General features: G+C 40.3%; 1 protein-coding gene across 10 annotated transcripts in view; it reads right to left on the reverse strand.

Moving 5' to 3' along the window:
- ar (androgen receptor) overlaps positions 1-15,182 on the reverse strand; it is a 206,923-nt gene that overhangs the window by 130,652 nt on the left and 61,089 nt on the right. For 7 of the 10 annotated variants that reach the window (XM_048544313.2, XM_048544312.2, XM_048544310.2 and 4 more), the window contains one exon: positions 14,392-14,424. The exons of 2 other annotated variants lie outside the window; for them this stretch is intronic. In XM_048544313.2, the coding sequence (XP_048400270.1) occupies positions 14,392-14,424 (33 nt within the window). Of the gene's footprint in view, positions 1-11,843; positions 11,948-14,391; positions 14,425-15,182 lie in introns of those variants that run through there. One more of the 10 variants, XM_048544318.2, reaches the window with a different exon arrangement.

Genomic DNA, 15,182 nt, shown 5'->3' on the forward strand with positions numbered 1-15,182 from the left:
TGATAACTGAACCAGCTCATTCTCATACAAGATTGAAACTGAAGTTGAATCTTTAATCTGTAAAGGTTCCCCAATACAGATTCTCAGTCTAGCTGAGGTCTTTAGCAAATTTAAGGGTTGGAGCGCAGAGCAAATTTTGTTAAAAACTGATTCTGCAATCACTGATATGGCCACATCATTATCAACCTCCATTAGAACCGGGTGACCATTTAACTAGATGTCTATTTTGATTGGTTGTGATTTGAATATTACTAAGCAATTTAGCTGTTCCAAGCTAGATGTAGGGGTGGGCTTTCCAGAGTGTGCACTCTCCTGAATACTGACCTATGAGATCTCTCACTCAATTCAGGACTAGTGGGAGTTTTTTGGCTGTCTAAAGTTCACATATTGGCAACAACTACAAAGGCGCGCGTGCCCGGACTGAGAAAATTTTAACCGTTTGGCTGAGGCTTGGCTTTGTTTTCAGGTTTGTGTCGGCTGTCCTAGGGTCTTTCTGTTCAGACAATGTCCTGAGTGAGGCTATGTACTTGTCTTCACTCAAGTGTTATCCCCCAAGCTCAGCCTGCCTGGCAAGGGTGTCCACTTCAATCGGTATACCTTCCAACTCATATGCTCCATTGCCACATTTTTTTAATGACAAAGCCAGTTGTAGTGCCTGTTTGAAGTTGAAGTGGGCTTCAGCTCGTAGGCACTCTTGCATGGTTACATCATTAACCCCACATACCAAACTGTCTCTCAGGATCTCATTAAGAGTTAAACCAAAGTCACATGCCTCGATCATCAGAAATCTCATCAAAATCCCAATATGGATTCCCCTAGTTCTCGAACACCAAATAAAACCAATAGTGTCTCAGAATTAGAAGAGGCTTGGAGTCGTCATATCCTTAACTAAGTCTGTCAACTTCTGAAAGGTTTTAGTATCTGGTGCCTCAGGAAATGGTAGGCTCCTAATAGCCCTAATAGCTGCAGGTCCACAAGCTGTCAGAAGAATTACTCCTTACTTTTCATCTGCCCCAATGTCATTTGCCTGGAAATTCTTTCCACATACTGAGCTAAATCTTGGACGGTGGGACTGAACATGTCAAGCTTTCCAAATAACAGCATGATGCCAGAAATGCTCATGCCAATTCAAAGATGACTGCTGCAAATGAATTTCTTTAGAAGCGTATTTTTTTTCTCTCATCATCACTTAAATGACTATACAGACATCAGTAACCTGTCACCAAGTCACCATTTAAATAAACATGCGCAGTGCTTAACACTGGATGAAGTCTACCTGGCAGACCTCATTACAATCGTTTACAGTGAACAGTAAACTGGTGGGATGAAAGACGATTAAGTCCTCGGGGCCTGTTGGCCTGCACCCTACGATATTAGAGGAGGTGGCAGCAGAAACAGTGGATGTATTAGTAATGATATTCCAAAATTGTTTGGGTTCTAGAAATATACCAGTGGATTGGAAACATGCTAATGTGACATTGTGACACCCTCAGTCAAAAATGGAGACAGGCAAAAAGTGGGAAACTATAGACTAGTTAGTTTGACCTCTGTAGTGGGCAAGTGCCAGAGTCAATTATAAAGGAGGAGATAACTGAACGATTGGAAAAACAAAGCTCAATTCATCAACGTCAGTACAGTTTCAAGAAGGGCAAGTTATGCTTGACAAACTTGCTGGAATTCTTCAAGGTTATAACAAGCAAGTTGGGTAATGGGGATCCAATGGATGTGGTATATCTAGACTTCCAGTAGGCATTTGATAAGGTGCTGCGTAAAAGACTGATTCAGAAAGTTATGACCCGGGACTTAAGGGTAGAGTAATGGCTTGGATAGAGCTTGGCTGTGGGAGAGAAAGCAAAGCGTCAGCATAAATGGGTACTTCTCTGGATGGCAAACTGCAATGAGTGGGGTGCCTCAGTGTTCAGTTCTGGGGCCTCAACTACTTATAATCAATTTAAATGATGTGCAAGCAGGGACAGAGTGTAACATAGCTAAAATAGCTAAATTGATACTAAAATAGGTGGGAATGCAGCTATAATGAGTAGATAAACAGATTACAGATGAATTTTGACAGGCAAGAAGAAAGGACCAGAATCTGTTCGATGGAGTTTAATGTGGATAAGTACGAGGTTGTCTACCTTGGCCAGAAAAAATAAAAGGAAAAATTATTACTTAGATGATAAGCAGATTCGGAATGCTTTAGTGCAGAGGAATCTGGGTGTACTTGTGCATAAGTCACAGGAAGTGGGTATGCAAGTACAGTTTATAATGAGAAAGGCAAATGGAATTCTGACATTTTAGTGCAAAAGGATTGGATTACTAAAAAGAAAGAAGTGTTATTGCAATTATATAAGGCCTTGGTGACACTACACCCGAACTACTGTGTCCAGCTTTGGTCTCTTTACTTAGGCCGGATATGATGACACTGGAGACAGTTCAGAGGAGGTTCAATAGATTGATTCCAGGGATTGAAGGGGTGTCATACGAGGAGTGATTGAATAGTTTCAGCTTCTACTCACAGGAGTTTAGAAGAATCGGGGCAGTGCAACCTGACTGAGGTGTATAACATGCTAAAGGGAATTGATGATTTGGATATTGAACAGATGTTCTCTCTTGAAGTACAGAATTGAACAAGAGTTCTTAGATATAGGGTGAATGGAGGGGGATTGAGAACGGAGATGAGATGAAACTACTTCTCCCAGGAGGTTGTTAATTCTTGGAATTCACTGCCTGAGAATGCAGTGGAAGCAGAATATATCAACAGATTCAAGAAAGAAGTAGATATATTTCTGACGAAAAGCAAGCTAAAGGGCTACAGGGAACATGCAAAAAAGTGGAGTTAAGACCAAGATAAGATCAGCCATGATCATGTTAAACGAAAGGGCAGGCTTGAGGGAGTGAACTGCCTATTCCTGTTCCTAATTCCTATGTTTGTTCCTCATTGCACTCTCAACATGTTTTGCTATCTTCAGCAATTTATGAACATACACACCAGATACCTCTTTAATTATCACCCCACTAGAATTGTGCCCTTTATTTTCTATTACTTCTATTTGTCTTCCTACCAAAATAAATCATTTCCCATTTTTCCACATTAAGCTGCATCAGTCATCTGTCCACACATTCCATTAATTGGTCTGTCCTTTCAAATTCTCTTTACAGTTCTCAATGTTTTCAAATTTCATATCATCCATAATCCTAAAATTTGTGCCCTGTCTTAAGTCTTTAATGCATACCAGGAAGTGCAATGATCCCCATATTGATCTTAGAGGAACTCCAATTCAAATCTTGCTTAAACCTGCAAACCATTCATTAATCACTCATCTGTATTTGATTTGATTGAGTTATTTGATTTATTTATTGTTACATGTATCTTGCTACAAAATACCGTGAAAAGTGAAGTACAGTGTTGTCTCTCTGGCATCATGTCAAAACATGAAAATAAAGCAAAACATACAATATAAAGCAAGAAAAATGAAGAAATAAAGGAAGTGTCCTATTTTATAGTCCTTCTTGTTAAATGGTCTGTCCCAGGTCACGGGCCTGGTGGCCAGGGAGAAGTCTCCTTTGCCGTGCTGCCACTGCTGAAATGAAAGTTGCTCATCTTTGGCACCATCTCGCCTCCACTGATACCCTTGTCACTATGAGCCCCACTGTACCTCACCAATGCAGAATGCCACTGATGTGGCCAGGTACCACACCAGCCCAAACTCAACTCTGCCACAGCCATCAGAACGTTTTGAGCCCAGCTCACCAATGCAGCCGCTGCTGATGCCGCTGGTCTTGTACTGGGCCCAAACTCAGCTCTGACATCTCCTCCATGACTGCAGACGCCATCTGGAACCCAAGGTGCCTCTGCAGCAGCAGCCATTAGTCGGCGCTAGGGCCACCTCGACAATGCTGAAGCCACCAGGAACCCAAGCTCACCTCCGACGCTGCTGCCATGAGTCCATGCTGCTGTGCCTATTCGAGTCCTCACTGCTGGGCCCACTCACAGCCTCCAAAGCCATCAGTTTAACCGAGTTCTTCACCAAAAGGCAAGTAATAGAAAAGAGAAGAGAAAAAAAATGACAGAAGAGAGAAAAAAGAAACAAAAGAAAAGTGAATGGAGTTGACGAGCCCTGGTCTCTGAAGCGCTACTCATCACCATCTTAGTGGAAGTATTTTCTGTTACTCTGTCAATTTCATATTCATGTTGCTACTATCTCTTTTATTCCATGAGCTACAGCTTTGCATACCATTATGTTCTGTGTCATTACATCAAACACCTTTTGGAAGTCCATGTACAGATCATCAGCATTGCCCTCACCAATCCTCTCTGTTGTTTCTTCAGAACCATTCCAACCAGTTTATTAAATATGACTTTGCCTAAACAAACCTTTCTTGAATCAACCCACATTTGTCTACGTAACTATTAATTTTGGCCAAAAGTACTATTTCTAGATGTTTTGCCATCATGGAAGTTTAATTGACTCGCTTGTATTTGTTTGGCTTTTCTTTATACCTGTTTTTGAACAAGGATACAACGTTTATAATTCTACAGGCCTCCCTCACCATCCCTCCTCCAAGGAAGAATGAAAAATTATGGTCACTGGCTCTGCGATTTCCACTGTGCCTTCCTTCAGTATCCTTTGATGCATGTCATCTGGTTCTGATGCTTATCAGCTTTAAGTACAGGTAACCAAACCAATATCCGCTCCTTATCAATTTTAAACCTTTTGAGGGTCTTAATTACTACCCCTTTCACAGTGGTCTGATAGCATCTTATTCCTCAGTAAAGATATGCAAAATATTTGTTTAATATTAATTTTACAGTTCTTTTCTAAAACAATCTAAAATTCATCCTGTACGTCACTTCCTCTCCGAACACACAGCTCCCTCTAGATATACATATCTTTTTTCAAAGTATTGATCCAATGTTCCTTGAAAAATTGTAATAGTTTCTGCCTGAATTTGTTGCAAAGCATTTTATGACGTCAGCAAAGAAATTACTCCGAAACTGCCTTCTCACTTTTGTTGATAATTGTAAATTTACGAGCCCCATCAATGACCTTGCAGTAATAGAAGAATCTTCTGTCCAAATACCCTAACAAAACTCTTCATTTTATTTTAAACTTTTAAATTATCATCTTGGCCTTTCCTAGTCGAACAACATAGTCCCTAAATCTCAAGGGTCACCTGAAATTACAAATTCCCATCTTGGCATTATCTTAGCTCTACACTCGATGACTGCAGTACCTTTCCAATACTAGATAAAAGGTAAAACTACCCTAGTCCTATCAGACCACAGGGCTCTCTCTCATTAGATAGTGTCATGATTGTTGATGGTTTAACCAAAGGATCACCACACCTCAGGTGTGGAAAGAGGGTGAAAAGTAGAATCTGGTGCAGGAACTGAACCCACACTGTTGGCATTAATAATTAGATGTCCAGCCAACTGAGCTAACCAACCTTCAAGAGCAGAGAGCCAAAAAAGCACAAAATACTCAATAACTAGCCTAAGTAATGTTTTGAATGGATAAACTTTTTTTGTTCCCCACTTCGAACCTATACTCCTAGCTTTGTGTCAGTTGTGGCTTAACTGGCAGCTCTTGTCTCCTTGTCAGAAACTTGTAGCTTCATGTGCCATTTTAGAACTTGAGCACAAACATCTAAGCTGACACTCCAGTGCAGGACTGAGGGAGAGCTCAATAAGGCACTGATGAATTTGTTGACTTTCAGATGAGATGCTAAATTGAGGTTCCAATTGCTGTCCAAGTTATTCTTTAAGTTACTGTAGCACCATTTTAAGAACATCAACAGTTTCAATGCTTACCCCACATTCAGCATCGCAAGAACAGATAATCATTCGTGTAGGTTTGAGGTGTTCAAATAAGCACTTCTGATATGTCATCACTTTAAATTACTTCATTGGGTGTAAAGGCTTTTAAATATTCTGAGAACATGGAAGGCAATATGGAAATGCAAGTCACTCTTTTGAAATGCAAAATGTAATTGCTTTTCTTAATCGCTTTATCTACTGACATCTGTACATTCAGCAAATTATAAACTTAAGCCATTTGATGGGTTTTATTTGTTCAAACACTGCAGTGTATTTTGATTGAGTATGTGTTCTCATTTTGGAGATATTTTTGCAATCAACTTCTTCAGAGTTGTTAATACACACATCTGGAGCATGTGGGGCTGGAAACCAGGCCTCCAGGACAAATGATAGGTACATTCCCAAAGCACCACAAGGGCCCCAACCCACTTTATACACCTAACAGTTCATCCTGCTCATCTATGTCATCCTGAAGTGCTATATAGGCTTAGTTAATCGCAATTTGCCAAAATCATGTCTCACAAACTTCACTGAATTTTTTGAGAAGGTGACCAAGCATGTGAATGAGGGTAGGGCAGATGAAGTGCTGTACATGGACTTCAGTAAAGCCTTTGATGAGGCTCCACATGGTAGGCTATTGGAGAAAATACGAAAGCATGGAATTGAGGGAGATTTAGCAGTTTGGATTAGAAACTAGCTTTCTGTAAGAAAGCAATGAGTGGTGGTTGATGGAAAATATTCAGCCTGGAGTCCAGTTACTGGTGATGTGCCTCAAGGATCTGTTTTGGGATCACTGCTGTTTGTCATTTTTATAAATGACTTGGACGCAGGCATAGGTGGATGAGTTAGTAAGTTTGCAGATGACATTAAAGTAGGTGGAGAGGTGGACAGTGTGGAAGAATGTTGCAGGTTGCAGGGAGACCTGGATAAACTGCAGAATTGGGCTGAAAGGTGGCAAATGGAGTTCAATGTGGATAAATGTGAGATGATTCACTTTGGGAAGAATAATAGGAAGGCAGAATACTGGGTCAATGGAAAGATTCTTGGTAGCATGGATGTGCAGAGGGATCTTGGTGTCCATGTATATAGATCCCTGAAAGTTGCCACCCAGGTTGATAATGCTGTTAAGAAGGCTTACGGTGTGTTAGGTTTTACTGGTAGAGGATTGACTTCCAGAGCCGTGATGTCATGCTGCAACCGTACAAAACGCTAGTGCGGTCGCACTTGGAATATTGCGTATAGTTCTGGTCGCCCCATTATAGGAAGGATGTGGAAGCATCGGAAACGGTGCAGAGGAGATTTACCACGATGTTGCCTGGTCTGGAGCGAAAGTCTTACGAAGAAAGGCTGAGGGGCTTGGGTCTGTTCTCATTGGAGAGAAGAAGACTAAGAGGGGATTTAATGGAGACATACAAGATGATCAGAGGATTAGATAGGGTGGGCAGTGAGAGTCTTTTTCCTTGGATGATAATGTCAGATGGTACGAGGGGGCATAGCTACAAATTGGGGGTGATAGATTTAAGACAGATGTCAGAGGCAGGTTCTTTACTCAGAGAGTGGTAAGGGCGTGGAACGCCCTGCCTGCCAATGTAGTTAACTCAGCTGCATTAGGAGCATTTGAACAGTCCTTGGATAAGCATATGGATAATGATGGGATAGTGTAGGGGGATGGGCTTAGATTAGTTCACAGGTTGGTGCAACATCGTGGGCCAAAGGGCCTGTTCTGCACTGTATTATTTATAAGTTCTATGTTCTATCTCTAATTTTATATCAACCAAACAACGTACACATATGATCTGCACTTGCCTAGCCTATCAAGTAACAAACTGCCTGCAAAGCATTCATATTGGTCATAATTTGTGTTTTACTAAGAAGTTAACAATGGTGTCAAACTTAAAGAAAAAAACATATACTTAAAGAAAGATGGCAGGTCAAAAGATTGAACAGAATATAAAATACAGCAAAATATGATGAAAAAATTAAGAGGTGAAAATTTAAGTATTAGAGAAAGATAGCTTATGTTATCATCTTGCAGAATCTGGCAGGGATACCTGAAATAAAATGGAACTAGGATACATGATTATACTACGGCTTTAAGCAATGTATTTTGTCCTTTTTTTTTGTTGGATCGAAGGTTGAGACAGAACTGATGACCATGAATCCATTGTCGATTGTCAGAAAAACCCATCTGGTTCACTAATGTTCTTTAGGGAAGGAAACTACCATCCTTACCTGGTTGAGCCTACATGTGACTCTTGACGCACAGCAATGTGGTTGACTCTCAATTGGCCTCCGGGCAATTAGGGATGGGCAATAAATGCTGACCAGCCAGTGATGCCCTCATCCCGTGAATGAATGAAGTAACATCAATGAAATAAATAGCTTGCGAGCCCTTGGGTTCTTTTTAAGTTAGAACAATAGAAGCAGCCTGAATGGATGGAATCAGGCTCTCACAGAGCCAGGTTTTTTTTAGTTTTATCCTTCAGTAGCAGCTGCTGGGATCTTGGAGCTAGTTGTGGAAGCTGTTATTCCGCAGCTAAAAGCTGGGGTTCTCTTCCTGCTGTTAAAATTGCATGTGAGTTAATTTAGTTGACTGAATTTTTCTTTGTCAACAATGTGTTTGTGGGATGTTACTAGACTGGAACAGTTAATTAGTCGTACTATATGCTACTTTGTTAAGTATTTTGATAGAGTAACAGTTAAGCCAATTATTTTCTTTTTATTTTGTCTGTATTTTAATTTTACTGTGTGAATAAAGTGTGTTTTGTTTCAAGCCTAGTAGTTTGAACAATCAAATAGCCATCTGGAATGCACTTACATCTACCACTAAAATTAATTTAAAAAGTTTTAATATATTTTGAGGGGGTTTAGAATGGTCCATAACAGGGACAGTTGATGAGATATGTTGATTTGGGTTGACTGGGTGAAAATTAGCCTGAGTGTAGACAGGGAACAAGACAATTTTATGGTACAGTGTATGTCCTTATGTATGCACCAGAAGGTCCAGGTTTAAATTCCAGCTGCTGTGGTAGTATGATCCCATGTCCAATTATTTGACTAAAATGAAAATACAGTGAAATATAGAAAAAGAAGGTGCAGCACTAGGCCATTTGAGCTCACATCACCTTTCAATATGATCATGGCTGCTCATCCAACTCAAAACCTTGTTCTCACTTTCTCCCCTTACATTTTGATATCTTTAGTCCTATTAACAATACCTAATTCCTTCTTGTCAACATTCAATGTTTTTGCCTCAACTGCTTTCAGTTGCAGAGAATTAAACAGGCTCACAATTCTGTGCACCAAGAAATTTCTCTTCATCTCAGTCCTAAATGCCTACTTCACATCTTTAAACTGTGACTCTGGTTCTGCAGACCCTGGTCATCGTGCCTGGGTTTAGCATGTTTAAATGAACAGTGGGATCTTCAGGTGCTTGTCCACAGATCTCTGAAGGTGGCAGGAAAGGTTAATAGAGCAGTTAAGGAGGCATGCAGCACACCTGCCTTTCCCAATTGTGTCATAAGAAGATATGTTTTCTATCTTTTTTTTTCTATCAAGAGGAATGTCATTCTTTGCATGTTTCTTCTTCAAAAGGCAGTGGAAACAGAATCCTTTGAGTACTTTTAGGGCAGAAATAGATTCTTGACTAACAAGGGAGTTGAAGATTATTGGGCTACGTAGGAATGTGGAGTAATCAAATCAGCCATGATCATTCTGAATGGTGGAACAGGCTTAAGAGGCCGAGTGGCTCATACCTGCTCCTAGTTCCTCTGTTGATATCTTTGTCCTCCTGCAGTGAGAGCCTTATGTGTTCCACAGTGGTGACCAGGAGTGATGTGCAATTCTGGCCACAACTTATCTTATTAAAAATAGTAGGCCAGATCTTGACTGAACAAGTATATCATCATATTGTTTACACCGTGCAGCAGTAATCTGCTCTCCTTACTGAAATGTTGTCCAGCAGCAATGTCAGTTGAGAGGTTGTGTACTCCCGTCCACTTTTGATGTCACACGCTAACCATTGTTTTCAGCTCGATAGTAGGTAAGTATTTCATGACTGTTTGAAATTTCTTACTTGATGCTGCTTTAATTACAACTTGGACCGACAGTTCTAGCTCTTTTCCCAAACACTCCTACCCGACCCTCCCTCTGGCATTGCATCCAAATATTCAAGATTGAGGAGTTAGAGATACACAAGAGTTGGGAATTAAGAGGAACTGGTCTCCCCATAATAATTTAAAGGAATGTTCTCTTGAGTAGTCAGTGCACCTACTGAAAGCAGCTCTTAAAGAAAAAATGAATTAAAACATCATGGAACTGCAGGACTATTGGCCAAAGTTTCCATAAGACAGAGTTTGAGGACGGGTCACTGGACCCGAAACGTTAACTCTGATTTTGTTCTTCACAGATGCTGCCAGATCTGCTGAGCTTTCCCAGCAACTTCTGTTTTTATTTCCTCAAAGGCAGGTTGTGGTGATAACAGCACATTCAGGCTACCAAGCTTCAGGATCGCAGCCAACTGAGCTCTCCAGAAGTTGCAGAGCTTTTGCAGCCCTCAATGGCAGTAAACCTCCCAATGTTTACAAACATTGGGGCTGCAAAATGTGGACCAACATCTCAAAATTAAGGCATCTTTGCACTGTCATTCTAGTAGTATCAGCACAAAGCTATGGCGGCGAAGTTGCTGTCTTTCCAAAGGTGCAGGCCCTCTGTTCAGGTCTGCAGTCTGTCAAGACATGGTCTTCACAGGTCACTGAACCTTGATGAGGCATCTTACTGGCTCACCTGGAATATCAAACAGCTGGAAGTCAGAATGGATCACTCAACTCAAACTTAAATCCTGAAAAGATTCCACCATGGGAGAGACAGCAGAAAAACTGAAGAGCTTCAAAATGGCAGCTGGGTCAATAACCTTTGTGTTCTGCCCAGTCTGCAAAAGGATGTCCCCTGTGCAGGCTGTTACCTTTAAAAGCATGGTATGTATAGTGTTTCACATTAAGAATGTGAACACATACTGAAGACACCATTTCAGAATCCTTAATCACCAACCGCACCCAAAAAAGTCCGAACCAAACTTTAAGTCAAACCCAATCTCCTCAATACAGTAGGTGAATAATATTTACATAATGCTCTCTTGTTGATGACTTACTTGAAGAAAGCTTTTATATTTCCTGCCATTACTCTCTCATATTTAAATTTGCAGTTTGTGTTGCCTTACCAGAAAAAAAAGACTTCATTCTGCACTCAATAATGTTTGGTGACATGCATTTACAATGATTTCCATTAAAAAGTATTCCAACTGCATTTCAAAGTATTTGTTCTGTCATTGCTTGTCATCTATTAGTGATCTACTGAAATCAGTGGCCCTAATAAAATAAAATCAAGGCGCTCCAAGCATATGATTTGCTATTTTATTTTCCCTTAGGGTACTCAGCAGTGCTCAAATGAAATTACTGCAAATCAAGTAAGCTGAAACAAAAACTAGATCATATAGTATGGAAACAGACCCTTCAGTCCAACCAGTCCATGCCAACCACAATCCCAAACTAATTTAGTCCCACCTGCCTGTGCTTGGCCCATATCCCTCCAAATACTTCTTACTCACGTACTTATCTAAATGTCTTTTGAACATTGTAACTGTACTGGCATTCACCACTTCCTCTGGATGTTCATTCCATTCACAAACGGCTCTGCCTAAAAAAATTTGCCCCTCATGTCTTTTTTATTTTAAATCTTTCTCCTTTGATCTTAAAAGTATATCCCTAGTTCTAAAACACCCCACCCAGGGAAAAGAGACCTGCCATTCACCGATCAGTCTGTAAAAATCAACAGAAGGAAAAGCCTAGAGATCAGAACATTTTTGATCCCAGCTTCAAGGGGTGATTGTTAAACATTAACAAATCATTACAGTGATCATTATAGTGTCATTAGTATCAGTTATATTGGTTCGTATAATTATTATAATTGGTTACGAAAGTGCAATATTCTATTTTTACTGTTAAATGTTACTATAATCCTCACTCACCTACTTCCTCTCTCCTTTTGTCCTACTGTGATTATGGATGGGCAACAAATGTTGGCCTTGCAGTAGGCCCCAAAACCCAGTAAAGAGTAAAAATGAACAATTCGAACATGATACAAAATTTAAATTCTGGTTTCAGAGAATCCTTCAGAATGCTCCATTTGAATGGAAAAAAGTAAGCAGTAGAGTTGGGGAGATCAGGGTGGCACAGGAAAACTTAAATAAGAACATTCTATATTATTCTGCCCTTGAAACACCAGGCCTTTATAATACTACACTGCAACCATTTACAGAGCTGACATCTGGCAAGCACACAAGAGCCTTGAAGACAAAAGCATCATTGTGTACAAAGAAATAATGATACTAATTATGGCTTACTACACAGATGCCAAGGCTTTGTTTATGATTAGAAGACCATGGTCAATACTGTTACAGTAACTATGCAGATCTGTTCTTCCACTTCTAAAGGTATTCAAAATATCTTTTTCTTTTACATGGAATCAAGCAAAATGCAAGCTGAGACACATTGATATCATTAATCACCTGTGAACTTTTATCGCCAAATCCCTCTGCTCTTCTATAATAAGTATTTTCACAAAGGTAGAAATTTCATAATAGAGTGACAATGGAAAATCTACTTTTCAATGCATATGTTTCATTACACTCTATCAGTAACAACTTGCATTTATATAGCTCAATGGAAAAATGTCCCAAGGTACTTCATAAACGTTTTTAGTGCATCCAAAAGTGACTTTGAATCAATAGCAAGTTGCCTCCCAATTGTTTAAAGCAAATTAAAAGAGAACAGGGATTTTTAAATCAGAGATAAACCAAGCGGAGGCTTGGGGACCGCTTTGCAGAACACCTACGTTCGGTTCGCAATAAACAACTGCACCTCCCAGTCATGAACCATTTCAACTCCCCCTCCCATTCCTTAGATGACATGTCCATCATGGGCCTCCTGCAGTGCCATAATGATGCCACCCGTAGGTTGCAGGAACAGCAACTCACATTCCGCTTGGGAACCCTGCAGCCCAATGGTATCAATGTGGATTTCACAAGACTCAAAATCTCCCCTCCCCCACTGCATCCCAAAACCAACCCAGCTCGTCTCCGCCTGCCTAACCTTTTCTTCCTCTCACCTATCCCCTCCTCTCACCTCAAGCCACACCTCCATTTCCTACCTACTAACCTCTTCCTGTCCCCTTGACCTGTTCGTCCTCCCCAGACTGACCTATCTCCTCCCTACCTCCCCACCCATACTCTCCTCTCCACCTATCTTCTCCTCTATCCATCTTCAGTCCGCCTCCCCCTCTCTCCCTATTTATTTCAGAATCCTCTCGCCGTCCCCCTTTTCTGATGAAGGGTCTAGGCCCAAAACGTCAGCTTTTGTGCTCCTAAGATGCTGCTTGGCCTGCTGTGTTCATCCAGCCCCACACTTTGTTATCTTCCTCTCAATGGAGTTGCATATCTTTGAAACTCTCTGCCTCAGAAGCACTGGATGAAGAGTCATTGACTATTTTTTTCCCCAAATCTTCCAGGCAAGGGAATCTTAGATTATTGGTGTTAGATAGGAATGTGGAATTAAAAACACAAACTCAGATTAGCCATGGGGAGGGGGAAGGGTGCTCAGGAATAAATAGAGAGTGGAGCGGTGAGTGGGAAGGTAGGTGGGATGGTGATAGCTGAGTGCAGGTAGGGAGTGGTGGGGATTGGTCAGTGGGGTGGGAGGAGCGGATAGGTGGGAGAGAAGATGGACAGGTTGTGTCAAGTCAAGGAGGCGGGGATGACAGGAAGGGTTGATCATGGGATGAGGCTGGGGGTGGGGCGATTTTGAAACTGGTCAAGTCCACATTTAGGCCATTGGGCTGTAGGCTCCTAAGGCGGAATATGAGGTGCTGCTCCTCCAGTTTCCGGGTGGCGTCACTGTGACACTGGAGGAGGCCCAGGATGGATATGTCCCACCTGTCCTCTTTCTATTTATTTCTGAGGGCCCTTCTCCCTCCACAATTTCTGAAGAATGATCCAGACCTGAAACAGCAACTTTCCTGCTCTGCTGATGCTGCCTGGCCTGCTGTGTTCCTCCAGCTCGACACTGTGTTATCTCTGACTCCAGCATTGGCAATTCTTCCTACCTCCTCACAGATTAGCTACGATCTTATTCAATATTGCAGCAGGGTTGAGGGGTTGAAAGTTTTACTTTAACTTCTATTTCATAAGCATGTATGTTTCATTAATTTTACTTGCCAGTATTTATTATACCTTCTTTTTTCTTTCCTAATTTCCTTTTTAATTTCATCCTGCATTTCTATAATCATGCAAGCTTTCGATCTTAGGATTTGCACCTGAAGTGCCATGACCAACAAGGCTAAAGATCAAATTACCTGTTAACTGACACTGTCAGTTTTCTGTGAGTGGTCCCTGACAATAGTTTTCCCAAAACATTTGGGAAAAATTACACCTACATTCCAGCAGTACCGTGAGTAACAAATCCTGTTTCTTAAAAGAATCAAGCTATTTAAATTCTGTGTTACAGAAATATAGTTCCTACCTAAAAAGGAATGTTGCATTGCTTCTCCTGAACCTGCAATAGAAGTGATAGAAAAATCAAAGAGCTCTGATTAAATTTTACAAATTTAATGGAGATTCCCTATTAACAGAAAACAGGCTGCATTTCATCTGCTCCTTATAATTATTTTGACAGTATGCATGATTCCTAAATCCTTAATTACTGCTGACAATTTTAAACATTACCGGTAAGTATATCTAGAAAGAAAACAGTTGAGTACTCTTCAAACCTAAAGTGACTACTTACATATTGCTTCCTTTTATGCTTTTTTAAATGGTTATTTATTCATGACCAGTTGAGTCAATGCATCAATTTCAAAGAAGCTATTATCCAAAATAGACTCAATATGCAATATTCCTGATTAGGGAAATGACTGACAAAAAGTTACGTAAACTGAAAACATCTGCATTACCACTTCTGAGTGTATCAGTATGTGAATTGAAAGTTAGATATATTTTGTAACATTCCATTTTAACAGATTTTATTGAGTCTTTGGTAATCATTAATAGGCAAACTCCTTCAGTAATGGAATATACGTGTTCATGAATTCTGATGAAAAGAATTTGAAGATATTGTATATACACATATCAGAATGTAAGCAAGTTGCACCCGGCTTTAAGAATATATTACCAACATTTAGAAATGTGATTGAGAAAACAATGCCTCTAATAAGCATTTTAACAAATCTGACAACTACAGGTGAATGAATATTCCAAGGAACCTAGATACATTTCTGGCAATTAAAATAACTTTCTAGAAATGTTATATATAAA

Source organism: Stegostoma tigrinum, chromosome 15 (genome assembly GCF_030684315.1).
Source record: "Stegostoma tigrinum isolate sSteTig4 chromosome 15, sSteTig4.hap1, whole genome shotgun sequence".
NCBI lineage: Eukaryota > Metazoa > Chordata > Chondrichthyes > Orectolobiformes > Stegostomatidae > Stegostoma > Stegostoma tigrinum.